This window comes from Lepidochelys kempii, chromosome 5 (genome assembly GCF_965140265.1).
Source record: "Lepidochelys kempii isolate rLepKem1 chromosome 5, rLepKem1.hap2, whole genome shotgun sequence".
Taxonomy (NCBI): Eukaryota; Metazoa; Chordata; order Testudines; family Cheloniidae; genus Lepidochelys; species Lepidochelys kempii.
In genome coordinates this window covers 121965454-121992678 of record NC_133260.1, presented here as the reverse complement: position 1 = coordinate 121992678, position 27225 = coordinate 121965454, and the positions used below count along the sequence as shown (strand labels likewise).

The window sequence follows — 27225 nt, the reverse complement described above, 5'->3', positions numbered from 1 at the left end:
TTACACATATGCCAAGCAATCTGTAAATTGTTGATGTAAAATTATCCTAAACTGTATCTCAACTTCTCTAGGCACAAGCAGCCTTTAGTGGGTAATATGTTTATGCTGCTGGTGAAACCCACCCTGAAAGGCTGTAGCTCATTAGCTTTGAGTGTCGCATTTGTGGTCTCCATTTAATTCCTTTTGGTTTGTTTATTCAGTGAGATATACTGCTTCAATACTATGGTGACAGGAGCTTTACAAATAGATAGCTAGAGCAGATGGACAGAAAGCATGGTCAGATTGGTTAGGTGAGTTTCAAGACATTTCTAAGTTAAGATTTTGTCATGAATTTTTGTAACAGTTAAAGAAAATTACAAAAAAATAGTATTTATAACTTATCACAATATGGTTAAAATATAAGCTATAAGCTCATGAAATATGACAAATCACTACAAATCTTTAAGGAATCTAATATTAAAATTTCACCTAAACAGTATTTTTGAAGCAAAATTCTTTCATGCTCAGACATCACATGATTCAGTGATTACAGAAATATTTTTAATGTTGGAGGATAATTTTAATTGCAGCCATATGGTCTTCTTTAAAATCAGACACTCAGTGCTACAACTGTAGGTGATGTTCATTACCTTTATTAAAAAAAACAAACAACTTTGATCTAGATCAGTTGGTATAGGTAACAGAGTAACATCCTAATAATCAAAAGCAAAAGTAACCCGTGAGCACCTGATAGCCCCAGGAAAAGCAAACTGTTGCATGGACAAATGAGGGAAGAGATGACAAATTGCTAAAACACCACTTGTTTAGAAGAGGAAAGGAGAGGAGGCCAGTCCTTGCCCTGAAAATGTGCCACAGACAGTGGCTGGAAGTATGTTAGCCTAGAGGATCTGCAAGGAAAATGTGGACCAAACCACAGATCTCATTACAGCCATGAACAATATCTGTCCCTACGTTTGTCTTTCAGTTGCTCTCCCATCTAGGTTGTCCCTTTCCCCCTCTGCGCACATATGAAATTTGCAGGAGTAGTTAATGTTTAAACTTTCAGCATCCATTTACGCTGCCAGTTTGCTCTGTATATTATAGTGCTTTCCTATGGTGGGAACATGACACTTGCAGAGGCTTTTCCCTGATTTCACCTACATCTGCCTTTGGGTATGGACTGAATTCCATTGTATCTTGTTGGCGCAGGGGAGCTGTCAGTAGTTATGCAGAAGAGCATGGAAGAGACATGCCATGTAGCCACCATTCCCCTCTGAATGCCACCCTCCCTGTCACTGCATTTTAACAATCACTAATGCAATTTTGTTCCCCTCCCTGATGAACAAGGGAGAGGAGCATAAAAATTGTTGCCTTAGGGACAGATCCAGCTCCCCAGATAATGCGATCCAACTCCCCAGAGCTGGATCCTTGTTCATCAGGGAGGGGAACAAAATTGCATTAGTGATTGTTAACTTAAACAGGATTTAGGTAGTCATAGAAAAGAGCTGAAAATAATAGAAATCCATAGTACTGTCAGCCATTTACTTTCAATAGTAGAAAGTTACTAGCGTAAGTTTTAAACTGTCCTAAAACAACAAAAGCAAGGCAGTTCTAAATTTGCCAGATGTTTATCTGCTGTTCAGGTGTTGGTTTTGGTTGCATAATCTAATTATAAACCTGAAAGTTATGAATCGGTAGTGAGGAACTTGTCCAGTTTTAAAGCTTAATGACATTTTGAAAAGTATGCACAAATGTCACTGGCAGAGGGCCTCCTTGGTTAATAGGATATTCTCCTCCTCTCACTGAGTCTAAATGCACATATGACACTGAATATTTTAAATTGGCATGGACTGGACTGTATTTTGTTCGAAATAAATTTAATTCACTTTTTTATTATTGATATTTGTGCACCAAGAAATATGTAGATTTTCATTGTTTTCTATAGTTGGTTATAGTAGTGGACCTTGAAAACTTGCCATGTTCCTTAACTAAATAAGTATTTGCAATTAGATAATCTCAGTATTTGATATATTCAAGTATCAGAGGGGTAGCCGTGTTAGTCTATATCCACAAAAAATGACGAGGAGTCCGGTGGCACCTTAAAGACTAACATTTATTTGGGCATAAGTTGTTTTTTGTGGACACAGACTATTTCCTATAGTAAGTATAGGGAAATACTGTACAAAGGAATAGTGTAGATAGCAAGGTAACCTTCATCTTAAGTAAAATTGGCAAATGGATAAGGGCCAAAGGGCCACTGCTCCAGTTCGGAGCCTGATCCATCAAGGTGATGAGGACTAACAAATAATAGAGAGGAAAAATGCTCCAGTGATAGGGTATGATAATCAGGAGAGCCTGGTTCAATTCCGTTACCTTGAGCAAGTCACAATATCTCTGAGCCTCGGTTCCCCATCTATAAAAGGGGGATAATAGCACTTACCTACATCACAGGCATGCTCTAAGAGTAAATTCATAAAAAGATTGAGATACTCAGATACTACATCGAAGTGAGCTCTAGCTCACGAAAGCTTATGCTCAAATAAATTTGTTAGTCTCCAAGGTGCCACAAATCCTCCTTTTCTTTTTGCAGATACAGACTAACACGGCTGCTACTCTGAAACCCATCAGATACTATAGTAAAATAGAGTCTTGTAAGCACTTAATGTAGATAGGTGTTAAGCTTCAACATACTATTCAGACTGGGAGTTGACACTAGCATTTTGGTTGAAGCACTCAGCAACATGCAGAATTGTTTCCTACCTAATAACAAAGTCCTGACACTTCTTTCTGAGAATTTCTAGACTTACACAGCTTTAATTCACACATATGTATCAGACTTTTTCTATTTCACCTAATTGCACAATTTTACAGTTGCATTTGCAGATGCGTTGAATTTGCTTCTGCCACCACCCATAAACTGCCTCTATTATAGGCACCAAATTCAGCAAACACGCAAAGCTTCAGGTATACACATGACTACTTTAGCAACAATCTGCAAATGATGTGATAGTTGTCCCGTGAACCAGAGCAAAACACCTGTTTAAGTCAAGACAACATGAACATGGAAAAAAGTTATACTTTTTTTTAAAAAATCTCTGGATGTTGCCCTGGGCATCCAGGCCACTGGTTAATACATTAAAATGACTCAAATGAGAAAAGATGTAATATAAAATAGTTGTATGTAACAATCTCTCATTTGTGTAAACTCTTAAGATTTCTGTCATATAAATTGACTCAAATCACCTGAGTCCTAAAACTCAATATTACAAGGCTTGATTGCTAGTAATAAATTCAGGTCTTTGGCCGGTCAGAGCCTTTGATCTAACACTTGCCATTATTAACATTGTAACATTTTCTGTACCTATATTTTCCACTTGATTTGCATAAAATTCATCCTCATTACTTCATGAAAAAGCTTGCTGTTGCTTTAAAAAATGGAGTTGAAAACTTAAATAGCGTCTGTGTGGCATCAGTCCTAAAAAGAGATTTGAATATACAAAAAAATATTAGTTTTGGTTTGCTAAATTTAAACACCCCCCCCTTCCACACCTGTTTGCAGCCTAGTGGTAAAATATTTATTTATATTTTTAGCAGTGGATTATTTGTTCTTGAGAGGTTTTATTAGGTGAGCAAACTTACACATTTAAAGGACCACACTTCAAATAACAGTATTACCAATTTTGATTTAATGGGTTTAAAGTATTTAGGTACCAAGTAATGTAACAATTAATCTGTAGATGATGCAATGATTGTTCTTCAGGTTAGCATTAATCTCCCCCAAAAGGATGTGCTTATCTACAATGCTGTCACTTGGTGCTCATAAATAAAAATAAAAAAATGATTTACAACATGGATATACAAACTCTTCTGGAATTCATGCAAGATAGTCTTTCTAGAATCCATGGCCATCATTAAAAATTAAACAGGTCTGTTCAATTCTTGGCCACATTTTTTTCCATTTAAAATTAGCTAGTGAGCAGCATACACCAAATACCCTCAGAATTTGTGATCTTTGCACTTTGCCATAAATTGTTCCTGCGTTCATATTGGTGCATCACATGTGAACCATTCAAAATCCTTTTCAACGTTTTAAGCTCTGTATCACTCTGCCTGAAGTTGGTCACGACCATGTGTGCCAACCTCAGAGCAGACTGTCAAAAAGCAGGGCAGACAGCCCAAACAGGTTGTATGTTCTATCATTAGATTTCACCAACCCAGTAGCAAACATGAATTCGTGAAGCACTGTAACAGTCTTACCAGGGAGTCAAAGACAGTCCTCTTGGCCATTTCAGTCTATCTTGCCACCCAGGCAAGCTGGACTTAGTGATAGTTGGTTGCCATACACCAATGCTCACAAGAGAGTCAGGTTGCTTCCAGTCCCAAGAGCCCAGTCACTTACCCCGGGTCAATTTGTACCTCAGATCTCACACCAAAGACAACGCTTGTAAACTAACTAACTAGGAAAAAGAAATGAGAAAATTATTCACAGGTTAAAGCGGGCAAACATACACACAAATGAGTTACATTCTGTGGTTCCAAAGGGTGACAGAGTTGTAGTAATCTATCTGTAAGATAGTAAGACTATCGAATGTCTTTTAGGGCTAAACCAGGCTGACCCTGGGGAATCCCTGCTTCTGTTTCATAGCTCCAGCTCTGTGAGAGTGCAAACAGTAAAGAGATGAACATTTTTCATGTCAGCTATCTTTATTTCCTTCTTTCAATATTCATTCAAGATGGGATAAGCCCTTTTGCAAATTAGCAAAGTCTTTGTATTGCGATGTTCCACAACACCCCATTTAGTTTTGATAGTCCTTCCTGACAGGCAAGAAGAGGTAATACCTTTCATAGGCATTTAACATTTTACAGTAGGTAAGTTTTCTCTTGTTTGTGGAGATACATAGTTCAGAACAAACATTTTACAGCTATATAGCAGACACTCAAGTACTACCTTATAGCACAGGTTATGGGTATTATACATGGGATTAACCGATGTAGCAATTTACAAGCAGTTCATAAAGTCTAAACACATTATTGTAAGTTCAATACCCATCTTAACACACAGGTGAGCTGGATCGGTTTTCAGCAATGAATTTGTCAGTGCTTGGCTGAGACCTAAAGCCTTGACAAGAGCTGGCACCTAGTCTGCCAGTGTCACTCGGTAGAGCCATATTTAAAAAAAATGTAAAAAAAAAATTAAGTGTGTAAGTGTAAGCCAGGAAAACACTCACCCTCATCTAAGTAAGCTATTCTCTGGTTCTAAACATTAAATAAAGCCTCAATCCAGCAAAGGATTTTAGCAGTAGTCCCATTGACTTCAATAGGGATAATCACTTTACAAATTAAGCACATGCTCAAGTACTGTGCTAAATTAGGGCCAAGTTTTGTAGCCCATGAATGTATGTTCCTCTATATATTTTCTGGGGCTTGCATTATTATTTGCAAAATCACAGGACTATTTCACTTCAAGACCTTTGTGTGCCTTCTAGGAAAACCAAGCAAACCAACAACAAGCCACTTACATTCTCAGTTTGAATTTATGAAACCATTGCAATACCTTTAAACAGTGATTCATAATGTTTGTAGTTCTGCCTTTTGTTTGTCTGTCCTGGGATTCTGCATAGCACCCAATATTCTGTGGGGTTCACACAGGCACAGAACCACACAAAGCACATTGCAGGACCGGGGCTCTAAATCCTTACATTTCTTTTTCAGTTACAGGAAAATCTGTATCCAAAATGTTTTGACAACATTAGAAATGTTAGATTTAAACAGGGGGAAGGTAAAGATTAAAAGAGGTTTAGTGTAGGGTCAATAAAATCAAAGACATAAACTTAAAAGGAAATCAATGGCCTGGGTTTTCAAAAGTAGGTGCAGCTCCCCCAAGACAAGGGGAGAAAGGGAGCTGCCCTCATGTCAGAGGCAACTCTCGCCCAGAGCTGGCCTTACCATGAGGTGAGCTGAGGCTACCGCCTCAGGTGCCAGACTGTGGGCAGGGCAGGGGGCGCCACTAGGACCCAGAGTTTCAGAGTTTTGGCCCAAGTGAGGTGGAATGGGGGCATCATTTGAGCTTCTCGCCTCAATGTTGTGGGCCCTGCCCTCACCCTGTGCCCCAGTGTGCCTGGGATGGGTCCCCAGCTAACCGCCAGCTGCTGCCTCCCACTGTGACATGATTCCCCCCATGAGTCCCCCCCACACCTGTCAGGGTCCCCCCCCAGGCTCTATGGCCCGGTCCCTCGCCCCAGGGCGCCCTCTCAGTGAACCCCCTCGCCCCAGGGTGCTCCCCAGGGAACCCCCTCGCCCCACGGTGCCCTCTCAGGGAACCCCCTCGCCCCACGGTGCCCTCTCAGGGAACCCCCTCGCCCCAGGGCACTCCACAAGGAGCCCCGCCTCAGGGCGCCCTCTCAGGGAACCCCCTCGCCCCAGGGCGCTCCCCAAGGAGCCCCCTCGCCCCAGGGCGCCCTCTCAGGGAACCCCCTCGCCCCAGGGCGCTCCCCAAGGAGCCCCCTCGCCCCAGGGCGCCCTCTCAGGGAACCCCCTCGCCCCAGGGCGCCCTCTCAGGGAACCCCTCCCCCCCGGGCGCTCCCCAAGGAGCCCCCTCGCCCCAGGGCGCCCTCTCAGGGAACCCCTCCCCCCCGGGCGCTCCCCCAGTTCCCCAAGGAGCCCGCCCGGCCCCACCACGCCCTATCGGCGGCCGAGGGTCCGCGGGCCACGCGAAGCCCCAGCACCGACGCGGAGACGCACGGTCGCTCCGCCCGCTTCTTGTTGCCAAGACACAGGCCCCGCCCACCCCTCTCTCCCGCCCCACAGCTCCCCGCGCGCGCTCGAAAGGTGGCGCTGCGCAACGGAATCACCACGTGAGCGGCTCCTCCCATCGCCTCAGGTGATTGGCCACCAAAGGCTGCCCGTCAAACCAAGCTTGCTTCCGCCCACGGGACCGGTGACGTGTTTCAGTCTCGCCCGGCGAACAAAACAGAGCCGGGTGGGCATGTCGCGCGTGCTGTGCGTCATGAACGGGGTGTGTGGTGAGTTCATCTTCTTTGGGGGAGTCCAACCGTGCAGCGGAGGCAGGGGGGAGAGCCCAACTCTGCGGGCGGGGAGAGCCCAACCCTGCAGCCTGGGGGGTGCGCCCAGCTTTGAGGGGCCTGAGGACGAAGGAAGAGTCCAGGCCTGCAGCTGGGCGGGGAGAAGAGCCCAAGCCTGAAGGGGGGAGAATCCGAGCCACCAGCTGGGGGGGTGGGTAGAGCAGGGTGGTGTGAAGCTGGGGGGGGGGGGGGAGAATCCGAGCCACCAGCTGAGGGGTGGGTAGAGCAGGGTGGTGTGGAGCTGGGTGGGGGGGAGAATCCGAGCCACCAGCTGAGGGGTGGGTAGAGCAGGGTGGTGTGGAGCTGGGGGGGGAGAATCCGAGCCACCAGCTGAGGGGGTGGGTAGAGCAGGGTGGTGTGGAGCTGGGGGGGGAGAATCCGAGCCACCAGCTGAGGGGTGGGTAGAGCAGGGTGGTGTGAAGCTGGGGGGGGGGAGAATCCGAGCCACCAGCTGAGGGGTGGGTAGAGCAGGGTGGTGTGAAGCTGGGGGGGGGGAGAATCCGAGCCACCAGCTGAGGGGTGGGTAGAGCAGGGTGGTGTGAAGCTGGGGGGGGGAATCCGAGCCACCAGCTGAGGGGGTGGGTAGAGCAGGGTGGTGTGAAGCTGGGGGGGGGGGAGAATCCGAGCCACCAGCTGAGGGGTGGGTAGAGCAGGGTGGTGTGAAGCTGGGGGGGGGGAGAATCCGAGCCACCAGCTGAGGGGTGGGTAGAGCAGGGTGGTGTGAAGCTGGGGGGGGGGAGAATCCGAGCCACCAGCTGAGGGGTGGGTAGAGCAGGGTGGTGTGAAGCTGGGGGGGGGGGGGAGAATCCGAGCCACTAGCTGAGGGGTGGGTAGAGCAGGGTGGTGTGGAGCTGGGGGGGGAGAATCCGAGCCACCAGCTGAGGGGGTGGGTAGAGCAGGGTGGTGTGAAGCTGGGTGGGGGGAGAATCCGAGCCACCAGCTGAGGGGGTGGGTAGAGCAGGGTGGTGTGAAGCTGGGGGGGGGGAGAATCCGAGCCACCAGCTGAGGGGTGGGTAGAGCAGGGTGGTGTGAAGCTGGGGGGGGGAATCCGAGCCACCAGCTGAGGGGGTGGGTAGAGCAGGGTGGTGTGAAGCTGGGGGGGGGGAGAATCCGAGCCACCAGCTGAGGGGTGGGTAGAGCAGGGTGGTGTGAAGCTGGGGGGGGGGAGAATCCGAGCCACCAGCTGAGGGGTGGGTAGAGCAGGGTGGTGTGAAGCTGGGGGGGGGGAGAATCCGAGCCACCAGCTGAGGGGTGGGTAGAGCAGGGTGGTGTGAAGCTGGGGGGTGGGGGGAGAATCCGAGCCACCAGCTGAGGGGTGGGTAGAGCAGGGTGGTGTGAAGCTGGGGGGTGGGGGGAGAATCCGAGCCACCAGCTGAGGGGGTGGGTAGAGCAGGGTGGTGTGAAGCTGGGGGGGGGGGGGGAGAATCCGAGCCACCAGCTGAGGGGTGGGTAGAGCAGGGTGGTGTGAAGCTGGGGGGGGGGGAGAATCCGAGCCACCAGCTGAGGGGGTGGGTAGAGCAGGGTGGTGTGAAGCTCGGGGGGGGGGAGAATCCGAGCCACCAGCTGAGGGGTGGGTAGAGCAGGGTGGTGTGAAGCTGGGGTGGGGGGAGAATCCGAGCCACCAGCTGAGGGGTGGGTAGAGCAGGGTGGTGTGAAGCTGGGGGGGGGGGGAGAATCCGAGCCACCAGCTGAGGGGTGGGTAGAGCAGGGTGGTGTGAAGCTGGGGGGGGGGAGAATCCGAGCCACCAGCTGAGGGGGTGGGTAGAGCAGGGTGGTGTGAAGCTGGGGGGCGGGGAGAATCCGAGCCACCAGCTGAGGGGTGGGTAGAGCAGGGTGGTGTGAAGCTGGGGGGTGGGGGGAGAATCCGAGCCACCAGCTGAGGGGTGGGTAGAGCAGGGTGGTGTGAAGCTGGGGGGCGGGGAGAATCCGAGCCACCAGCTGAGGGGTGGGTAGAGCAGGGTGGTGTGAAGCTGGGGGGTGGGGGGAGAATCCGAGCCACCAGCTGAGGGGGTGGGTAGAGCAGGGTGGTGTGAAGCTGGGGGGGGGGAGAATCCGAGCCACCAGCTGAGGGGGTGGGTAGAGCAGGGTGGTGTGAAGCTGGGGGGGGGGAGAATCCGAGCCACCAGCTGAGGGGTGGGTAGAGCAGGGTGGTGTGAAGCTGGGGGGGGGGAGAATCCGAGCCACCAGCTGAGGGGTGGGTAGAGCAGGGTGGTGTGAAGCTGGGGGGGGGGAGAATCCGAGCCACCAGCTGAGGGGTGGGTAGAGCAGGGTGGTGTGAAGCTGGGGGGTGGGGGGAGAATCCGAGCCACCAGCTGAGGGGTGGGTAGAGCAGGGTGGTGTGAAGCTGGGTGGGGGGGAGAATCCGAGCCACCAGCTGAGGGGTGGGTAGAGCAGGGTGGTGTGAAGCTGGGGGGGGGGGAGAATCCGAGCCACCAGCTGAGGGGTGGGTAGAGCAGGGTGGTGTGAAGCTGGGTGGGGGGGAGAATCCGAGCCACCAGCTGAGGGGTGGGTAGAGCAGGGTGGTGTGGAGCTGGGGGCGGAGGGAAGAGAATCCAAGCCACTAGCTGAGGGGGGGGTAGAGCAGGGTGGTGTGGAGCTGGGGGGGGTGGGAGAATCCAAGCCACCAGTTGCGGGGGTTGATCAGGGTGGTGTGGAGCTGGGGCGGGGAAGAAGAGTCCAAGGCTGCACTGGGGGAAGGGGGGAATCAGCCTTGGGGGCTGTCAAGCCAGCTCCAGGGGGGCCTGCCCCTCAGCAGTGTCAGGGAGGGGGGGGTGGGTGTGACTCAGCGCTGCATGGGGCTTTGGGTCTGGGTGCTGTAGCTGGCCCTGGGGTTAGGTGCCCCTGAACTCACTGGCCTTCCCCGGTGTGGGCGTGCCCAGGCTGAGCCAGGCTCCTGTGGGGATATGGGCCACATGCACTCCTGGTCCTCAGGCCCACCAGGACTGTGTGGACCCGAGTCCTGGCTTGGTTCTCTGGCAGCCAGTAGGGGGTGCTGTGTCCAGAGGAGGGAGCCTTGGTGTACCTGCCCTGAAAGCTCCAGGCCAGGAATACCCTGTCTCCTCCATCCCTCCTGGACCTGGAGCCCCCAGCTCCTGTCTTCTCCCAAAGTCCCTCTCTATACTAGACTCTTCCCCTCTGAGCCAGACCTGAACAAGCCTACCTTGCTCTCCCACTACGTGCCCTGATAAGCAAAGCAGCCACCTGATCTTACTGCCACAGCTTGACCTGCCCCTCTCCTCTCCCTTTGTATTTATCTTCCCTTAGGCATTGTTGGCATTAGTATTTCTACCTAAAACAATCCACCATTGCTACTATCACTGGCCCCAACCAGTGAGAGCAGGTGACTGCTGGGGGACCTTACTTACCATTGCAGCTCGTCCTGCTCTGAGCAGGATTGGACAACATGGATCAAGCCCGAAGGTTCAGTCTGTGTTAGCAGTCGCACTGTTGCCCTCCTTGGTGGAGCTGCACCAGTGGCATCAGCGTTGGGGAATAAAGTCTAATGACACAGCCTTATGGCTGCTGCTTCAAATACTTACTCCCAGATGTAGCCCTAGTACCTCATTGTTACCTTACAGGTTATAAGCATTAAACCCAGTAATAAGGGTTAGAAGAATCAGCACCTTAGATAATAAAAGAAAAGGAGGACTTGTGGCACCTTAGAGACTAACCAATTTATTAGAGCATAAGCTTTCGTGAGCCACAGCTCACTTCCTCAGATGCATATGATAATAAAATGTTTTAGGGTAGGGATTTTGTGTGAGAGAGCGATTAGTGCATATTATGTTGCCTGAGCCCTCTCCATATAAATAATAAATCATATAACGTGTGTGTGATGTTTTTGGTGCTACATAAATAACTTAACTTATACTATGTGATTTATTATGGTTTTTAATTTCTGCATGCAGCTGAGGTACTACAGCAGACTTTAAAGTATGGATCAGATCCTGACGTCTATGCAAGTTTCATTGTGAAACTCATTGGGAGCAAAATCAAGTCTCTCATGACTGAGTCAGAAAGTGGTTCTGGCTGTCTTAGGGATATGATGGGTTGATTAGGAACTTAAATGTCTAGCTAATAAAACTTTGGAATCTTTCTATATGAGTTAATAGAAAAGTGTGTGAGTGAAACAATGCCCTGTTTAATAATAAACCTAAATATGTTCTTGGTGTATACCCTCTAGAAGGCAGGAGTGGGAGAAACAGATTCACAGATATTAGACACTGTTGGTTCCTGTCACAAAAGATGGACTGAGCAGACTGTCTTGTAAAAACTCAGATTTCAAAATAACACTCTGCCAACAATACAATAACAGAGAATTCAATAATTTGATCAACTGTTACATTGAATCAGAGTGACACATTGTAACAGTTCCTAAATGTAATGTCTCTTTCATAACCCACATTGAATGAGAGCTAGGATTTAATTTCAAAGAATGTTAATATTTTATGTTTTGTCCATTTTTTTGCAGATTTGCGTTAAATTGAGAGTTCTAACTATAATTGGGTAATTACTCCTGAAAGTAGCAAGATGGCAGCAAACCCTCCAGGTCAAGGTAATTTTCAAACTAGGTATTTTTTGTTTATATCTCTTCAACTGCAGCCACTTGGCTTTTGTTTTATTCATTCATTGTTCAGGTCGGTTAAGGAGAAAAAGACGTGGTGTTCTGGTCCCATTGAAGTAATTGGGACCAGGATTTCATCCTAGAAGTATAATTTAAGGGGAAACAATTTCTGCCATTTTTTGAGGCAGGAATCCAGTTTCCAAGATTATAGATTAGAAAACAAGCAAAATCTCACTAGAACTAGATTCTTTTTTGTTTTAACTTTTTTAAGGGGAGAAAAAGGGGTAAGAGAAATACAAAACTACTAATTATACTGGAAGCACAGAGTTAGTGCATGTCTCTTTAAACTCAAATCCCAAAAGAAAACAAATGAGACTTTACAGTGATGTAGTATTTTTTTAAGTTCCACTTATTTTGCTATTCTCAGCGGCTCTTGTACACTGAATTTGACTCTTGGTTGCCACACTGTGCATCTGGGAGCATACTGAAGGTCCAAAGAGGCACAGTTCTGCAAGTGAGAACAAAAGATGAGGAGATCTTAGCCATCAAGAATAGATAACAAAAGCTCGAGACCACAAAGAAACAAAACAAAGTAATGCTAACTGTTTTTTAAAGCTTGTTTACATTATGACAACTGTAGAGTTACCATATTTGAACATTCGAAAAAGAGGACATTCCATGGGGAAGGTATTTGCTTGTGCCCCCCTGGTCCCGCCCCAACTCCACTCCTTTCCCGTCCCCATTCCAACCCCTTTCCCAAAGTCCCTGCCCCAACTCCGCCCCCTCCCTGCCCCATTGGACCTTTTCCCCAAATCCCTGCCCCGGCCCCGCCTCCTCCCCTGAGTGTGCCGCATTCTCCCTCCCTTCCTCCCAGCCGTGCAAAACAGCTGTTTTGCGGCACAAGCGCTGGGAGCTAGGGGGAAAAAGCTGGCACTCTTTCTTGAATGATCAGCATTCACTCTTTCTTGAATGATCAACTCTTCGGGGAAAAATAATAATGGCAAAATCCCAGATGTTTTTAGATATTTAAAAATTCCTCCCAGATGGCAATTTAAGAACCAAAAAGCCAGACATGTCCGGGAAAATACGGACATATGGTAACCTTAGACAACTGTTGTACATTTAAATTTGTCTAATTGTGAATTTAGTACCCAAAGAATTCTTAATAGAACTTTAAAAAAAATCTGGCTTATTTTAACATTTTACCATGGCAAAAATTGAAATTAAAAACAGCAACAGGAGGCAAAAAATAGTGTGTGTGGTTATTGGGAAATACTGGTTTGTTGAACACAGTGATCCCAATGTGGTTTACAAAGTATGGCCCCAATTCCAAGTTGTCTTGTGTGGGTAGAGCCCCATGAACAGCCTCCTGCCCTGAATGTCTTCCAGGATAGTGGCCTGTGCTCCCAAACCTGTAAACCCTAGCACGCAAGTAACTGTACACCTAAATGCAATGGGGCTACTTTCCCACATAAGTTTTTGCAATACCAGACTTTTAGATACTGAAGTACAGGCACCTCTGAAGTGGAATATAGGATTTGTGTATAAGCCCAGACCAATATTGGACAAGAAAGAAAGATTGTTGTATCAAATAGATGGATTTGGAGGTGGGGAACAGATGGAGTGATTTGCAGAAGAAAGTACTTACAAAAAGCTTTGTGGAATTCTGCAAAAAAAGATTGAGGGATAGTCCCATTGACTTCAAATGGGATTCAGCATGGGCATACCTTTGCAGGATTTGGCCTTAAACACCATCCCTTTTAAATACATGGTAAGCCTTGTTTTTTGGCTGTAAAAATCAATTTAACTCCATCATTACAGAGACTAACATATTCCAATACTGAATTTAGAGCTTCACTTCTAAAGATTTGAATATAAATGTATAAGTCTGACTCGCATGATTTCTTCTTCCCCCAAAGTTTAGGTAGCTTATAACTTAGGAGGGAAAACTGCAATTATTTAATTTTATTTCTTGAGTACTCCCCTAAGAATCACTCAAGGGGCTGAATATTTGTTTTATATTATAAACAAAAGTATTCAAAAAAACCCTCAAAGCTTTAAAGAACCAAAAGGTAAATGGGCAAAAGAAGGGGACTAAGACAAAAAGAAGAAATGGGGAGTCAGAAGGATTCAGCAGTGATCTAGTTCTGCCTAGCCAAAGAGTACTAGCCTAGATCCAGACTGATAACAAGCAATGCATGAGCCAAGTATGTCTGTCAGGCTTGCTGAATAGCACAAATATTGATGCTATTCAGGGAATTTATTCTTTGATGCCTTTGTTCCTAATCAAAAGCACAAGGTTAAGGACTTCACTTCAAAAATTAAGCAGAATGGGTGTGAACAGGTAACTTATTCAGACTTACCAAAAGAAACACACATTTGTTATATAAGTAAACATCTTGTATATTTTTGCTCCAAGCAATTGAACAAAATTTTTTTTGAAGATACTGTATCAGCAGTGTATTTCCATGTCCTTACAGCTGTGAACTCAAACTATAAATGTTAAGGTTTTGCTAAACAAGTTTATTTTAGTTTCATCAGAACACATTATAAAAACACTCCTTTCTTAGAGTTTCAAAGGTGAGATGTGTAGGAGGACTGCAAAGCCAAATAGGACTCTGAATAAAATTTACTTTGTGGCTTTTATACCATGGACCACTTATATATTTCCCCTAATAAAGAAAAGGAAAAGCTTTTAGTGTGGTGTACCATGTCCTCAGGAAGTGTTTACAGACCACTCTGGTACATTTTGAAAATAAGCTTTTAAAGCAAGAAATAAACTGAGTGCTTGGCAATAAATGGTAATACATTCTTAACCATTTGTTACATGTATTAATAAGGCTGCTGCTGATGATGATACACTCATGCACAAAGCTGGGAATAAAGAAGGTATATGTCTTGTGTGACAGCATCATAGGTTTTATTCTACGTGTGACCTTCTTGTAAGCATTAGTGTGATGGTAGCAACACAATAGCTACATTTTGGGAAAATGCTCTTCCTCTAGGCCCCACTTCAGAGAAAGGCGGAATATATTTCTTCCATATTTTTCTCACAGGGCTAAATTTTGCCTGCTCACCTGCACAACGGAGCTCTGCAATTTAACAGAAGATAAACTTTTGAGGCACTGATGTTGGCTCAAAAGTGTAATTTTCACTGTGCTGTTGTTCTCTCTGTTGGGTGCTTTTGCATCTCTTCTAGCTGCCATTTATTCACTTTAAGCAGTACTGATCGTTGGTTAAACATTCTCTCCCTTCCCTCCCTCCCTCCCTCCCCCCCCCGCTGCTGACAAAGCCTCATATAGAGGGTGCAGGGGACTGGTTTCAAAGTGAGTATGTTAGCCAAGGGCAGTCTTATGAAACTGGTGAATCACTAAGCCAACTTAATTCACAATACAGTGTAAAGAAGAAAATTGTCCTCCTGCCTTGGATGATGTAATCAAGGAGTCTTCTAGCAATTGTACAACTCTTCAGAGATCCAAATGCAAAACCTTGCCCTTGAGGGCATTAGTAGATTTGACATTCCCTGGAGGTCTTTGCATCCATAACATAATGAACAAATTATATTCATCTGTATATGTGGTCATAGTTGTGAGGGACAGATACACTTGAATTATTATTATTTTAATTTAATGAGTTAATATTCATTTTGCTTAACTGCTGCAGAACATGTGAGACCATAGAATGTAAATTGCCACCAAAAATTGTGTAATAGTCTGCTATATTGTGACTACTGCAATCACAAAATACAATTAACATATGAAAAATGGTGGAGTAATTACTTACAGATTGCCTAGAAACCCAAAATGTTGCAAAAATTATGATTCTGCTATTTCAGATATTTCCTCATAGAATGAAGATCACCATTATGATGATTTGTATTTTGATAGAGAAATTACTTTGAAACATATTCTGAATTGAGCAGAAAGAACAAGGAATGTGGTTGTGGTATATTTTTAAATGCAGTGAGACTCAGCGTACAGTACGTATCTACATCTGGGTTCAAGCTGTGGCTCTGTTCTGAAAAGTGGTCAAAAAAGTGGCATTATGAGTTTCATTGTTTCTCAGTGATTCAGTTCACATGTGCTCAGATTACAAATAAAAAGATTCTTCCAACTGCCAACCCTGCTATCTCAACCTCACCTTTTAAAGTCAATATCCCCCCCCCCATATTGCATAACCTCATCAGTAGGGGAAACATGGTTTTGTGGGCCAAATTAGGCCATCAGTTACATTTATACAATCTGTAGCTGGGTGTTCAAGCCTGATAAGTCTTAGGAGGGGAATCTTTATAGGGCATTGCTTTTACGGTTTCAGATTTTCTTGTAGAAATATCCTTGGGGTAGGGGTCATGTTCATTCTGGGAGAAGACAAGGCATTGGGGAAGCAGGAGAGAGTTTGTAAAGAAATCCATGCTACTTTCTCTTGCTTTGGGACCCAAAGTTCAGAATTCCATGAACAGGCATCCCCCCCTCCCCCCCTTTGTGTAAGCTAAGTCCTCTTGGGCATCAATTTCAGTAAACTCTGCTTTTTGCTTCTCTGAAGTGGATTCTCATGCAATTCAGGGTATGTTCCACACTGGTTTTGCATATGAAAATCACACTGACGCAAGTCGTTTTTCAGCTCACCCACTGAGTGCAGAACATGGCACTTGAAGTTACAGAAGCCAAACTTTAAAAGGGCAGATTTGAGCTGTAAATATCTTGTCCTGAGTTTTAAAGCCAGCTCTGCCATTGGCTTGTTATGTGGCCTTGGGCAAATCATATTGTCTCACCATCCCTGTCAGCAAAAGAGGGATACTACTACTTGCCCATGTACATAACAGGGATGTTCTGAGGTTAAATTTTGGTAAAGTGTAGACATTCTAAGTGCTATTAGAAGGAAACTACTCGACTAGTGGAGGTGTGAATTGAAAGTTCTTCATTAGAGGAATTCTTAATCTAAAGCTCTTCGCATTTGTATGTTTAAATCAGGCCCTTAGTGACAGTGGTAATATTTCTTTGTATAATCATGTTTTGGTATAGGAATTGTATAAAAGCAGAACAGAGGAATTAAAATAGTGTAGCAAAATTGTTGCATTACAATTGCAGTATGGGATTGTTGTAGCTTCACTTGTTTTCTTTAATGAAGTGCTTTTAAGCAAGACTATCTTAAGTGTTGCCAGATCTGATAAGAATGAATTCACTGAAGATGCTAGTTTCTCTCTAAATAAGACTTTTCCCCTGTGATTATATATAAATGTTTGGGTATTTCCCCCCTGCACAGAACACTCTTCAATTCCATGAATACTGTTAATCAGATTACTTACAGTTGAAATTATAATTACTGAATCAAATTGCTTAATGGACAGCAGCCGTGCCAATGCTGTATTCCTCCTTTTTTGATGTGCCTGACTCTTTTTTCTGAAATTATAACCACTTTATGCTTTAGTATTGGGGAGATGGGGAAAGAGAAGAGGTAGTAGAAGGACAAAGATCCCTGCTTTTCCCCTGTAGTGTTTCCAGTATATAACGCTACCTTCCACTGTGGCTTAATTCATACTTAGTTCATAATCCTTTACAGATATTTGGATTGCAGTTTAAAATAGCTTATTTTTATCCTACTCTCAAATTATTGAAGCATATAACTGGTTTCATGATGAAAACAAGATTAATTGGGGGTGCAAAACTGGTTGGAAAACCATTCCCAGAGAGTAGTTATCAGTGGTTCGCAGTCATGCTGGAAGGGCATAACAAGTGGGGTTCCGCAGGGATCAGTTCTGGGTCTGGTTCTGTTAAATAAATCATCAGTGATTTAGATAATGGTATAGAGAGAGTACACTTACAAAGTTTGCGGATAACACCAAGCTGGGAGGGGTTGCAAGTGCTTTGGAGGATAGGATTAAAATTTCAAAATGATCTAGACAAACTGGAGAAATGGTCTGAAGTAAATAGGATGAAATTCAATGAGGACAAATGCAAAGTACTTCACCGAGGAAGGAACAATCAGTTGCACACACGTAAAATGGGAAATGACTGCTCAGGAAGGAGTACTGCAGAAAGGGATCTGGGGGTCACAGTGGACCACAAGCTAAATAGGAGTCAGTGTAACACTGTTGCAAAAAAAGCAAACATCGTTATGGAATATATTAGGAGTGTTGTAAGCAAAACTCGAGAAGTAATTCTTCCACTCTACTGCACACTGATTAGGCCTCAGCTGGAGTATTGTGTCCAGTTTTGGGTGCCACATTTCAGGAAAGATGTGGACAAATTGGAGAAAGTCCAGAGAGGAACAACAAAAATGATTAAAGGTCTAGAAAACCTGACCTATGAGGAAAGATTGAAAAAATTGGGTTTGTTTAGTCTGGAAAAGGGACAACTGTGGGTATATGATAAGTTTCAGTACATAAAAGGTTGTTACAAGGAGGAGGGAGAAGAATTGTTCTTTTTAACCTCCTGAGGGTAGGACAAGAAGCAATGGGCTTAAATTGCAGCAACGGATGTTTAGGTTGGACATTAGGAAAAACTTCCTAACTGTCGGGGTGGTTAAGCACTGGAATAAATTGCCTAGGGAGATTGTGGAATCGCCATCATTGGAGATTTTTAAGAGCAGGTTAGACAAACACCCATCAGGAATGGTCTAGATAATACTTCGTCCTGCCATGAGTGCAGGGGACTGGACTAGATAACCTCTCGAGGTCCCTTCCAGTCTTATGGTTCTAGATTCCATGAATTTATATAACCAGCATAATGTAAATCTTGGCTAAAAATACCTATTAAATGGGTGTCCCTCATTTACCCCACCCACCCAGTGGTCTGATTTTCAAGTATGCATTTGGTCCATGTATTTTAAGAAAGATCAGATTGCAGTGGGGGTGGTTCTCTATATGAAGCCTACTCCCATTCCACTGACCAGATCTAGAATGTTCACTTGTAAACATGTGGCTAAAGACTGCCTGGAGTAGACACACTGACATGTTGGATTTAGCTCAGGGCTTGTGTAATATTTAGAAGTACTTAAAATGTCTCTGGGATGGTACCGGTATCTCAAATATCTAAGATCAGAGTGCAAAAATTACAGCTGTTTTCCTGTCCCAGAGCAGGGTCAGCTGAGTCATCTAGACAGATGTTATACTGGCAACATCAGATTCCTCTGGTGATGGATGGCCTCTCTTTTTTTGACAACTGATCTTGCATTCGTCACTGAAAGCCTAAACGTGGGGCTATTTTTTGACAGTGTTTTGTGGTTTAGGAATGAGGCACTGAGAGAAATCAGAGTAATAGGCAGTAAGTTCTTGACAGTTGGTCCTCACGTGGGACCCAGCCTTGTCCTAGATTTGTATTGGTACAAGTCTTTTAAAGCAGATATAAAATACACAAAATAGTGGCTCCTTAAGATGGCAGCCATTTTAAGTATGTCCCAGTTTCCCTCCTTACTCATTCTGCCTCCTGAAACTTTCCCTTGCACCAAAGATTCCTTTCTGCTCCGTAGGAACATTCAATGAACCAAGTAAGGGCAAAACCATTTTTAGATCTATACAGTAGAAATTAACTACAATACTCTGATTATCAGTCATGCCAGAACTCCAACTTCAGTGAGAGGTTATGGCTGTTTAGAGAAAGACTAGATGGATCGGAAAGGAGAATTGTCATGTGTCTAATTTTATTGCAAATAGGCCTGATCGTTTACTCATTATTCAAGCAAAACTCCCATTATAGTTCATGAGTTCTCTCTGACTCAGGTATAAAGAATCATGTCCTGTGAATGCATTCATTCAGTCTTGTCATGCTTTAAACTGCATGTCCATTCACTAAAAAAGAAAAATCTGATCAACTTAATTTGTCTTCTGACACTATCAAAGCCAAATATTTAACAGATACACACCTTGGCTATAGCTGTAAAATTAGTTCCTGAAAAAACCTAACTAGAGATGATAGCTAATATATTTTAAATCATATTAATATTTATGATCTATAGGAAGCCATTTCATGTTGTAAAATGAGGCGAGGAAAAATAAAACCTATTTATTAATAGCCTTTCAGATTGGTGCAAAGCTTTGAAGATTAGTATATTCATCATCATGTCATACCGTGCAGTGACTTTAATTCCATAAGGTTATAGGTGCCCCATGTAAAAAGGCAAATCTAATATTTTTCTGATTCTTACCAGGTTTTCAGAATAAAAATAGGGTTGCAATCTTGGCAGAACTAGACAAGGAGAAGAGAAAATTACTTATGCAAAACCAGTCTTCCACAAATCACCCTGGAGCCAGGTACTTTATGTTCATATACCTTGTTTGGACAATACTTGTACATCAAAGAAAATCAAATATGTTTCTTTACAGGTAATCTGTAGATCTAAACAAAATACATGTTAGAATGGTGTGCTGCATGTCCCCAATAACCAGTGCAAGAATGATTTATATTTGTTTGTGGATTCTGAATCTTGACCTGCATGCTTTCCACTTGAGAGAGAGAAATAGGGGTGCTTCACGACTGCTAAGCAAGCCCTTTTACAGGATCAGGCTCCTAGAAAATATTAAGCTAATAAGCTATTTCTTGTGCTTCAAAATGTACCCTTTTAAATCTAGATAGCAAACCAACTGTAGGCAGTCTGGAATATTTAGGAGTATACAAAAAAGTACTTGGTCTCAGTTCTAGCTGTTCTGAATGGGCATGTTGCAGGTTTCTGCTCTTGGCATATGTGAGCCTCGTGTTTAAGGACACAGGAGCTCTCTTGACAAGTATAAAAAAATATAAACTGTGTCGGTCTGAAGTTCTCAAAATATTGAATTGGATCGTTAATTCATTTTAGGATACAGTATTAAGTGCAAGGGACTTGAGAAAAGTATTCATTTTTATCTTCCCCTAATAAAATAAGTGAAAATAGTATTCTATTCCAGTTTCTTTTTTAAAGCACTGCAGTTTAGTGTTTGGTATAAATCCTTCTGTTCAGAGGGTCACTACTTGGCTCCAAGTATTCACATAGGTCTTAACAAGAGAACTGCTACTTTTACAGGGTGTTTTTTCCAGTTCAGTAGAAGTGTTTAGCATGAAGCAGCTCTGATTGCCCTTAATGGGAGCTGTTGGGTGAGGAGTTCTTTTAAAAATCTGGCACTTTAAACATTAAAGTGTCTCCTATCAAAATCAGTGAGAGGTGGATTGGGCTCTATATAACAACAAATTAAGGAAAGGTAATATTTTGTTTGGACTTATGTCTCAATGATTTTTTTTTTCAAATTGAAACCTAAAATATTTGTTGCCCACAGATATCTGAGCAATCATTTTATATTCTGTAGTTTACCACTTTAGCAAAAAAGGGCCTTTGTCTGAGTTCTGTATCAATAGGAAACCCTTTTCCTATATGCAGAGTTCTGCAGCCATTCTGCCAAACATCTGATCTTCCCATCATGAAGAATATGGACCCATGGTTAGTGCTATTGTTTTATCACTTATTGTTTCATCACAAATGCTATTTTAGGAAAGTCACTGGGTGGTAATGGTGAAAAGGGCAAAAGCTATAGTTAAGAAACAGAATGTCAAATGACTCTGGCATGACACCAGCGGACTTGGATTGACATCAGTGGAGTTACGCTAACAGTGAGATCAGAATCGGGCTCCAAGTCTCTGTTCGGCTTCTGGGTTTAGTGTGGCAACATTCGGTATTCTCAGCTAAGTGGTTCAGTTACTGCTATTGCATTTTCTCACTTGCATATAAAAATCCAAAATGTCAAGTCATGGATTTAAAAACCAAACAAAATGCCAAATCCATAGAAAGTCATGGATTCCATTATATCCATGACCCAACATGACAAAAATGCAGCTTTTCTTACAGATGATCAATGATATCTTCCTCGTCTCTATTACAGCATTGCTCTTGCAAGATCGTCCCTTAACAAGGATTTCCGTGATCATGCTGAGCAGCAGCACATAGCAGCACAGCAAAAAGCAGCATTACAGGTGAGCAGCCCTGTCCTCCTTTGTTTTTGTTTTGTAACCCAGGCAGAGAACAACCTTGTACCTACAGAGCTTAGGTAAAGTATCCTTAGAAGGGTTTCTTCTTAAAGATTTTTTTTCCTATATTTGGCAACAATAATGAAATTCCAACCCTTCACCATGCCTCCAGTTCCTTATTTCCATAATACAATGTCAGCAGGTTGGTTTGCACTACCAAATTGCTGTTACACCATTACATTGTTGTAAAACAATTTAAAAAAAACCCCAATGTTAGCAGCATGAATGAATTCTAGAGGCAAAATTCTAGCTGGCATCACGATTAAAAAAAAAGCAGAGGTGGAGAGAGGTTAGAGATCTCTGGCCTCATCACTTTGGCAGTAGGAAGTAGCAAGGGGCCTTGGGGCTTTGACTAACCTGACCTTATAGGAACAATTGGTACTGCAAGAGAGCATGCACATGGCGGCATATGCCTGTGGCTTTTCTAGGTAGCTCTGACTTAAATACACTGACTGGTTTGGGCCCTCTGGAGTGTCACCTGATGTGCTGGGGTACCATGGAGTCAGCCTGTTCTGCCAGCCTGGGTCCCCTTTACCTGGCCTTGCTGGATTAGGCTCACAAGCCTCTTCCAGCTAAGCACACAGGCAGGGCCACACCCAGATGCACAGAGATAGAGCCACTCTGGAAAGATTCAGCCTTAGGGACTTGTCCCAACACTCTGGTGCCCACTTCCTTTAAGGGGTACAAACCCAAAGGTTTTATAAAATTCACCCCCTCCCTCAGTGTGGAGGGAGATATGCACAACTACTTGCCCGCCCAGTTAGAAATTACATAAAGTGGATTATGTTCTAAACAAGAAATACCTTTATAAACTACAAAAGGTGAATTTTAAGTGAATATAAGAGATAACCGACTGAACAAAGCAGATTACTGACCAAATAAAGCAAAATTCACAAGCTAAGATCAATATACTTAACAGATTACAAAATGTAAATTCTCACCCTAAAATGTTTTAGGCATGTTGCAAAGTTTGTGGTTCAGAGTTCCAGTTATATTCCTTTTCAGACTGGACCCTTGTCTCATTCTGGACTCCCCCTTGCCTTCCCTTCAGGTAGCTTTAGCGGTCTTTCTTGCGCAGACAGGCCATGGAGAGGAGTCTCTTCCCTTCCCCCCACTGGCCTTCCTCCCCACCGTTAAATAGGATTTACATAAGGTGGGAATCCTTTGTTTCTCAAACTTAACCCCCTTCTCTTCCAGTGGAAAGTTACAAGAAGTCCCAGGTAATGTTTATCAGGTGATAAGAACATCTGACACTGTAGTATCACAGCATCCATGAGTCAGTGGCAGTAGGGAGTGTCCGCAGGAAGGCCAAGCCTTTACACAGTCCATTGTCCTCACTGATGGGCCATTATCCCTGTCTGGCTTTTCCATTGTTGCACCTGAAGTGTTAGCAGGGGCCATCACTGAAAGTAGCATAGTTGAAATATTTAGGTTTCAGAGTAACAGCCGTGTTAGTCTGTATTCGCAAAAAGAAAAGGCGGATTTGTGGCACCTTAGAGACTAACCAATTTATTTGAGCATGAGCTTTCGTGAGCTACAGCTCACTTCATCGGATGCATACCGTTGAAATAGATACATAGTCAATATTTCTAACTTCCAAACCAGAAATAGTACAGGCATACCCATTGGATCATCACATTCAGTAAATTATAACCTTTCCAATGATAACTTACAAGACCCATCTTGCGTAAAGTACATCTCAGTTATGTCATTCATATCATAAGCATATTTTCATAAAGATTATGGAGTGAAACCTCATACACAATGAGACCAATAGAGGTCCCAAATCAATGGAAGCAGGAGTGGGCCCCTAATTGGAATCCCAGTGGGCTATTAGAAGCAGACGGTCTCATTCATCTGTTTAGAAGTTTTGATTACCAGAGCTTATGAGCAGGCTCAGACAAATGTAAAATAAATGCAAACCATGACATTTAAACCCTGAATTATTTTGGAGCTGTGGGGGTTAAGGATTTAAACAAGTGTTTCTCTTTCCAGCATGCACATGCACATTCTTCAGGATATTTCATAACCCAAGACTCTGCATTTGGAAATCTTATTCTTCCTGTCTTGCCTCGACTAGAGTCGGAATGAGGGCGGTTATTTCCCAGAATGAAGGAGATGATATTTTGCCCATTGTCGAAGCTGCCATCTTTCACAACTACTTTACATGATTTGTGAAAACAGATTATGTGAGCTGTTTAAAAAACTGAGGTTTTTTTTAAATTTGACTTTTATTTTTAAAAAGCCTATTTCATTCTGGACTCCTATGCTTGTCTTCCATGGTTGAGTCTGGCTTCACCTGAGAAGAGGTGCTGTAGATTATTATGGAACTGACAGTATTCTTTTTTACTTAATTTCTTTTGTCAACTCAGAGTAAGACTGTTTGCCTGACATATCGCACGTACATTTTATTTTTCCGATTTCCTTTAGTCGGAAGGAAGGATGCCACACCCAGAATTTAATAGATGCTTGTTCTAATCTGCATTTCTAAAGTATCTGTCATAGTATCTATGTACTGTACCTGGCCTTAATGAAAGCAAAGTCATCTTTGTCTATCCTAAGACAGACATGGATTCAGTAGATACAGTCACCTGCATTCACTCTGTGCAGGAACATTAGTGCACCCTAATGGTTTTTATGTTTAGTCTTTGTGACAGTGTCCTGGTTTCCCAGGTAGTTTGAGACAATGGCACATAGTATCTCTATCTGTTATAGAATATAGAAAACCTAAGTATTAACCTTGCCAACAAATAATCTTGTATCCAATTATCCTCATCTTTTCTAGTGACATGGGGTAAAAATTCCCAAAGCATTTAAGTCCCATGAAACTTAGGATCATAAGTTTTAGGCACTTCTGAAAATGTTACCCATAAGTTCAAAATCTGCCCAATTCAAAATGTCACACTTTTAGGGTTTTATTATTATTTCAGTGCTTTTTAAAGTGTTTGTACTGCTCAATTAAAAGTTTTGATTCTGTCTCTGTAAATCCTTTTCCAGGCTCATTTCAGTTCTGGCATCCCACTTCAGCACCAGGCTGAAGCTTGGCCTACAAAGTCTATTGATTGGATAAGTTATTTTGGAAGCAGAATAATAATACCAGAATAAAGTCCCTTATTTTGGAATAGTCTGTACAATACTGGTATAGCTTTACTGGTTTAGTTATACTCCCATAAAATTCTGCTGGTCAGTTTTCCCATGTAGACCAACCCTGGGATATTGGTGCCAAGTAGCTAAAAAAGTAAGAGAAAGTAGTGAAGATCTGGGTTTGGAATCTGCTGGTACACTCCCATACACTATACTGGTACCTATCTTATTCTCCAAAATCTCAGCTTACTTTTTTTTAAATGAAAGTCACGAGCTATTGTGGTTGTAAAGATGACTTCAAAAACATGAACTGAGTATAAGTGATGCAGAGGTGAGTGTGTAGAGAGCCAGGACCAATAGGTTAGAACTGCCCCATTCATCCCCATGGGGGGTTAACTTAGGTGCCCCAGTGATGATGATGATTTAAATTTCAATGTTAAGTTTCATTTTTCATATATGAAAAAGAGGGAGAGTTACTGATCTGCACAGTTTGCAGTGAGTGCCGCCTTGAACTGGTGCCACAAGAAGGTGGTGTCTAAAATACCATTTTTCATTTAACTCCATGAAGGAGCCTAGCCAAGGAACCTAACAAACAGTGGACATATTGAATCCCAGCAAAGTGAAGCCATGCTCAAGGAGCCCAGTGGCACTCTGCTGTACAGTCATATTTTGACTAGCTGCACAATCTACTATGAGTCTCACTTTGACTCAAATGTGTGGGGCTTATTTTGAAGGCAAAACTTAGAATATCCCACCATTCCCCTCTCATACTTCTCATTCCTGGTGATGGCTATTAATATGGCTATCTTTAAAGCTTGCTTTACTTTACAAATTGAAACTTCCAGCTGCTGTTCTATGACGTGAGCCAAATGGCTGTGGGTATTTTGAAAAAGTTGACATGCATGAATCTCAGTTTACAGAAGAGCAGATATTTCACCACAAATTGCTCAAAATGTGGAATCTTATTTAAATGGCAACTACCACACACATATATCCAGGAATGTAAAACAAGGAGGTGGATTTTAGCTTTATAGTTAGGAGTGAGGTTTTGTGGAGGAGGGGAAGGGTTGGCCTGCCCCAGCTGCCAGCTTCTCAATAGAAAAGAATTGGAAGATAACTGTTCAGGGGTCTCACACAGGCTGCAGATAAGTGGTACAAGCACCAAAACAGGCACGACCCTCACCTTGTCTAAATCAGCATAGAGCCAGTGAAGTAGATGGAACTGTGCCCGTTTACACTAGCTGGGGTCAGACCCAACATATTGAGGTAATAACACTGCATTCAGCTAGTTACAGAAGGATTTACAATAGGAGGAAGAGGACCTAGATTCAGAGATGGAAGAATTTTAAAAATACTCACAACATGGAGCAGCTGGAAGGGTATTTTTAAGTTATAATGCTTATAACTGTTCTGTGTAATTGCAAGGGACTTGGTAATACATCTAGGTATAATTAACTGTCAGCGATACAAATAGTGTATGTGGAAGCTTCTGTCTGAAACCAGAGTCTAGTAATTAGTGTCATATGCCTCAATTTGTCTTACCACACTTACCTTTACTTTTCCACTATTAATCAGCATTAAACTAATTCATACATCACCTATACAGTCATCTAAGCAGCAGTCTCTCCTCCTGAAATTGTATGTTCAAATGATTAACAGTTGTAATCACCCCAACCAACATTACATGCTTGGGTTTCTTCATAAGTTTCCTCTATACATGAGGAAAATCTAGTGGTCAGACTTCTGCTGCTATCCTTCACTGTGATCACCTATGTACTCATGAATACAAGCCATGTTTTTCATCTATTGTGTGCCTCTGTATTTAAGCATACCTGGAACAATGACATTTACACAAGAACCATGTTCATCAAATCTCTACAATACCAACTGCCCCCCTGTATGCCCAGGACAGATTCTGACCTCATGGGGGTATACATGGAGAGTAAGTCAATAGCATTACTTCAGATTCACTGTAGATCAGACTCTAGGCCATAGTGTCCATCAAAATGAGGGAAAGGAGTAGTCCCAATGTCTGGTCAGGTGATCCATCATTAAAAAAACTTATGTATCTCCTGTCTGAGTGACTTCTACACAAAATTCCCCTATTGTGACAAAAAAAGTTGTAGGATGGTAGCCATGTTCTGTATCAGCAAAAAGAACAGGGAGTCCTTGTGGCACCTTAGAGACTGAAATTTATTAGAGCATAAGCTTTCATGGGCTAAAACCCACTTCATCAGATGCATGCAGTGGAAAATACAGTAGGAAGATATATAAATACACACACACACACACACACACACAGAGAACATGAAAAAATGGGTGTTGCCATATACACTATGACGAAAGAGTGATCAGTTAAGGTGAGCTATTACCAGCAGGAGAGAAAAAACCTTTTGTAGTGATAATCAGGATGGCCCATTTCCAACACTTGACAAGAAGGTGAGAGTAACAGTAGGGGGGGAAAATAAGCATGGGGAAATAGTTTTCCTTTGTGTAATGACACATCCACTCCCAGTCTTTACTCAAA

The 27225-nt window shown here is 43.4% G+C and overlaps 1 protein-coding gene across 4 annotated transcripts; it reads left to right on the top strand.

Annotated features, from left to right (window-relative positions):
* The first annotated feature begins 6915 nt into the window (after nucleotides 1–6915).
* INIP (INTS3 and NABP interacting protein) lies at nucleotides 6916–26010 on the top strand. 4 transcript variants are annotated; one of them, XM_073345669.1, is made up of 6 exons: nucleotides 6916–7001; nucleotides 11533–11616; nucleotides 19771–19873; nucleotides 20971–21030; nucleotides 21470–21560; nucleotides 23610–26010. In XM_073345669.1, exons 2-6 carry the CDS (start codon nucleotides 11592–11594, stop codon nucleotides 23703–23705), a joined length of 375 nt encoding a protein of 124 aa, XP_073201770.1. In that variant the 5' UTR covers nucleotides 6916–7001; nucleotides 11533–11591; the 3' UTR covers nucleotides 23706–26010. The 4 variants fall into 4 exon arrangements, with proteins under 4 accessions (XP_073201770.1, XP_073201772.1, XP_073201773.1 ...); XM_073345672.1 differs by lacking the exon at nucleotides 6916–7001 and adding an exon at nucleotides 12053–12217 and having other exon boundaries at nucleotides 11532–11616; XM_073345671.1 differs by lacking the exon at nucleotides 20971–21030.
* The last annotated feature ends 1215 nt before the right edge of the window (nucleotides 26011–27225 follow it).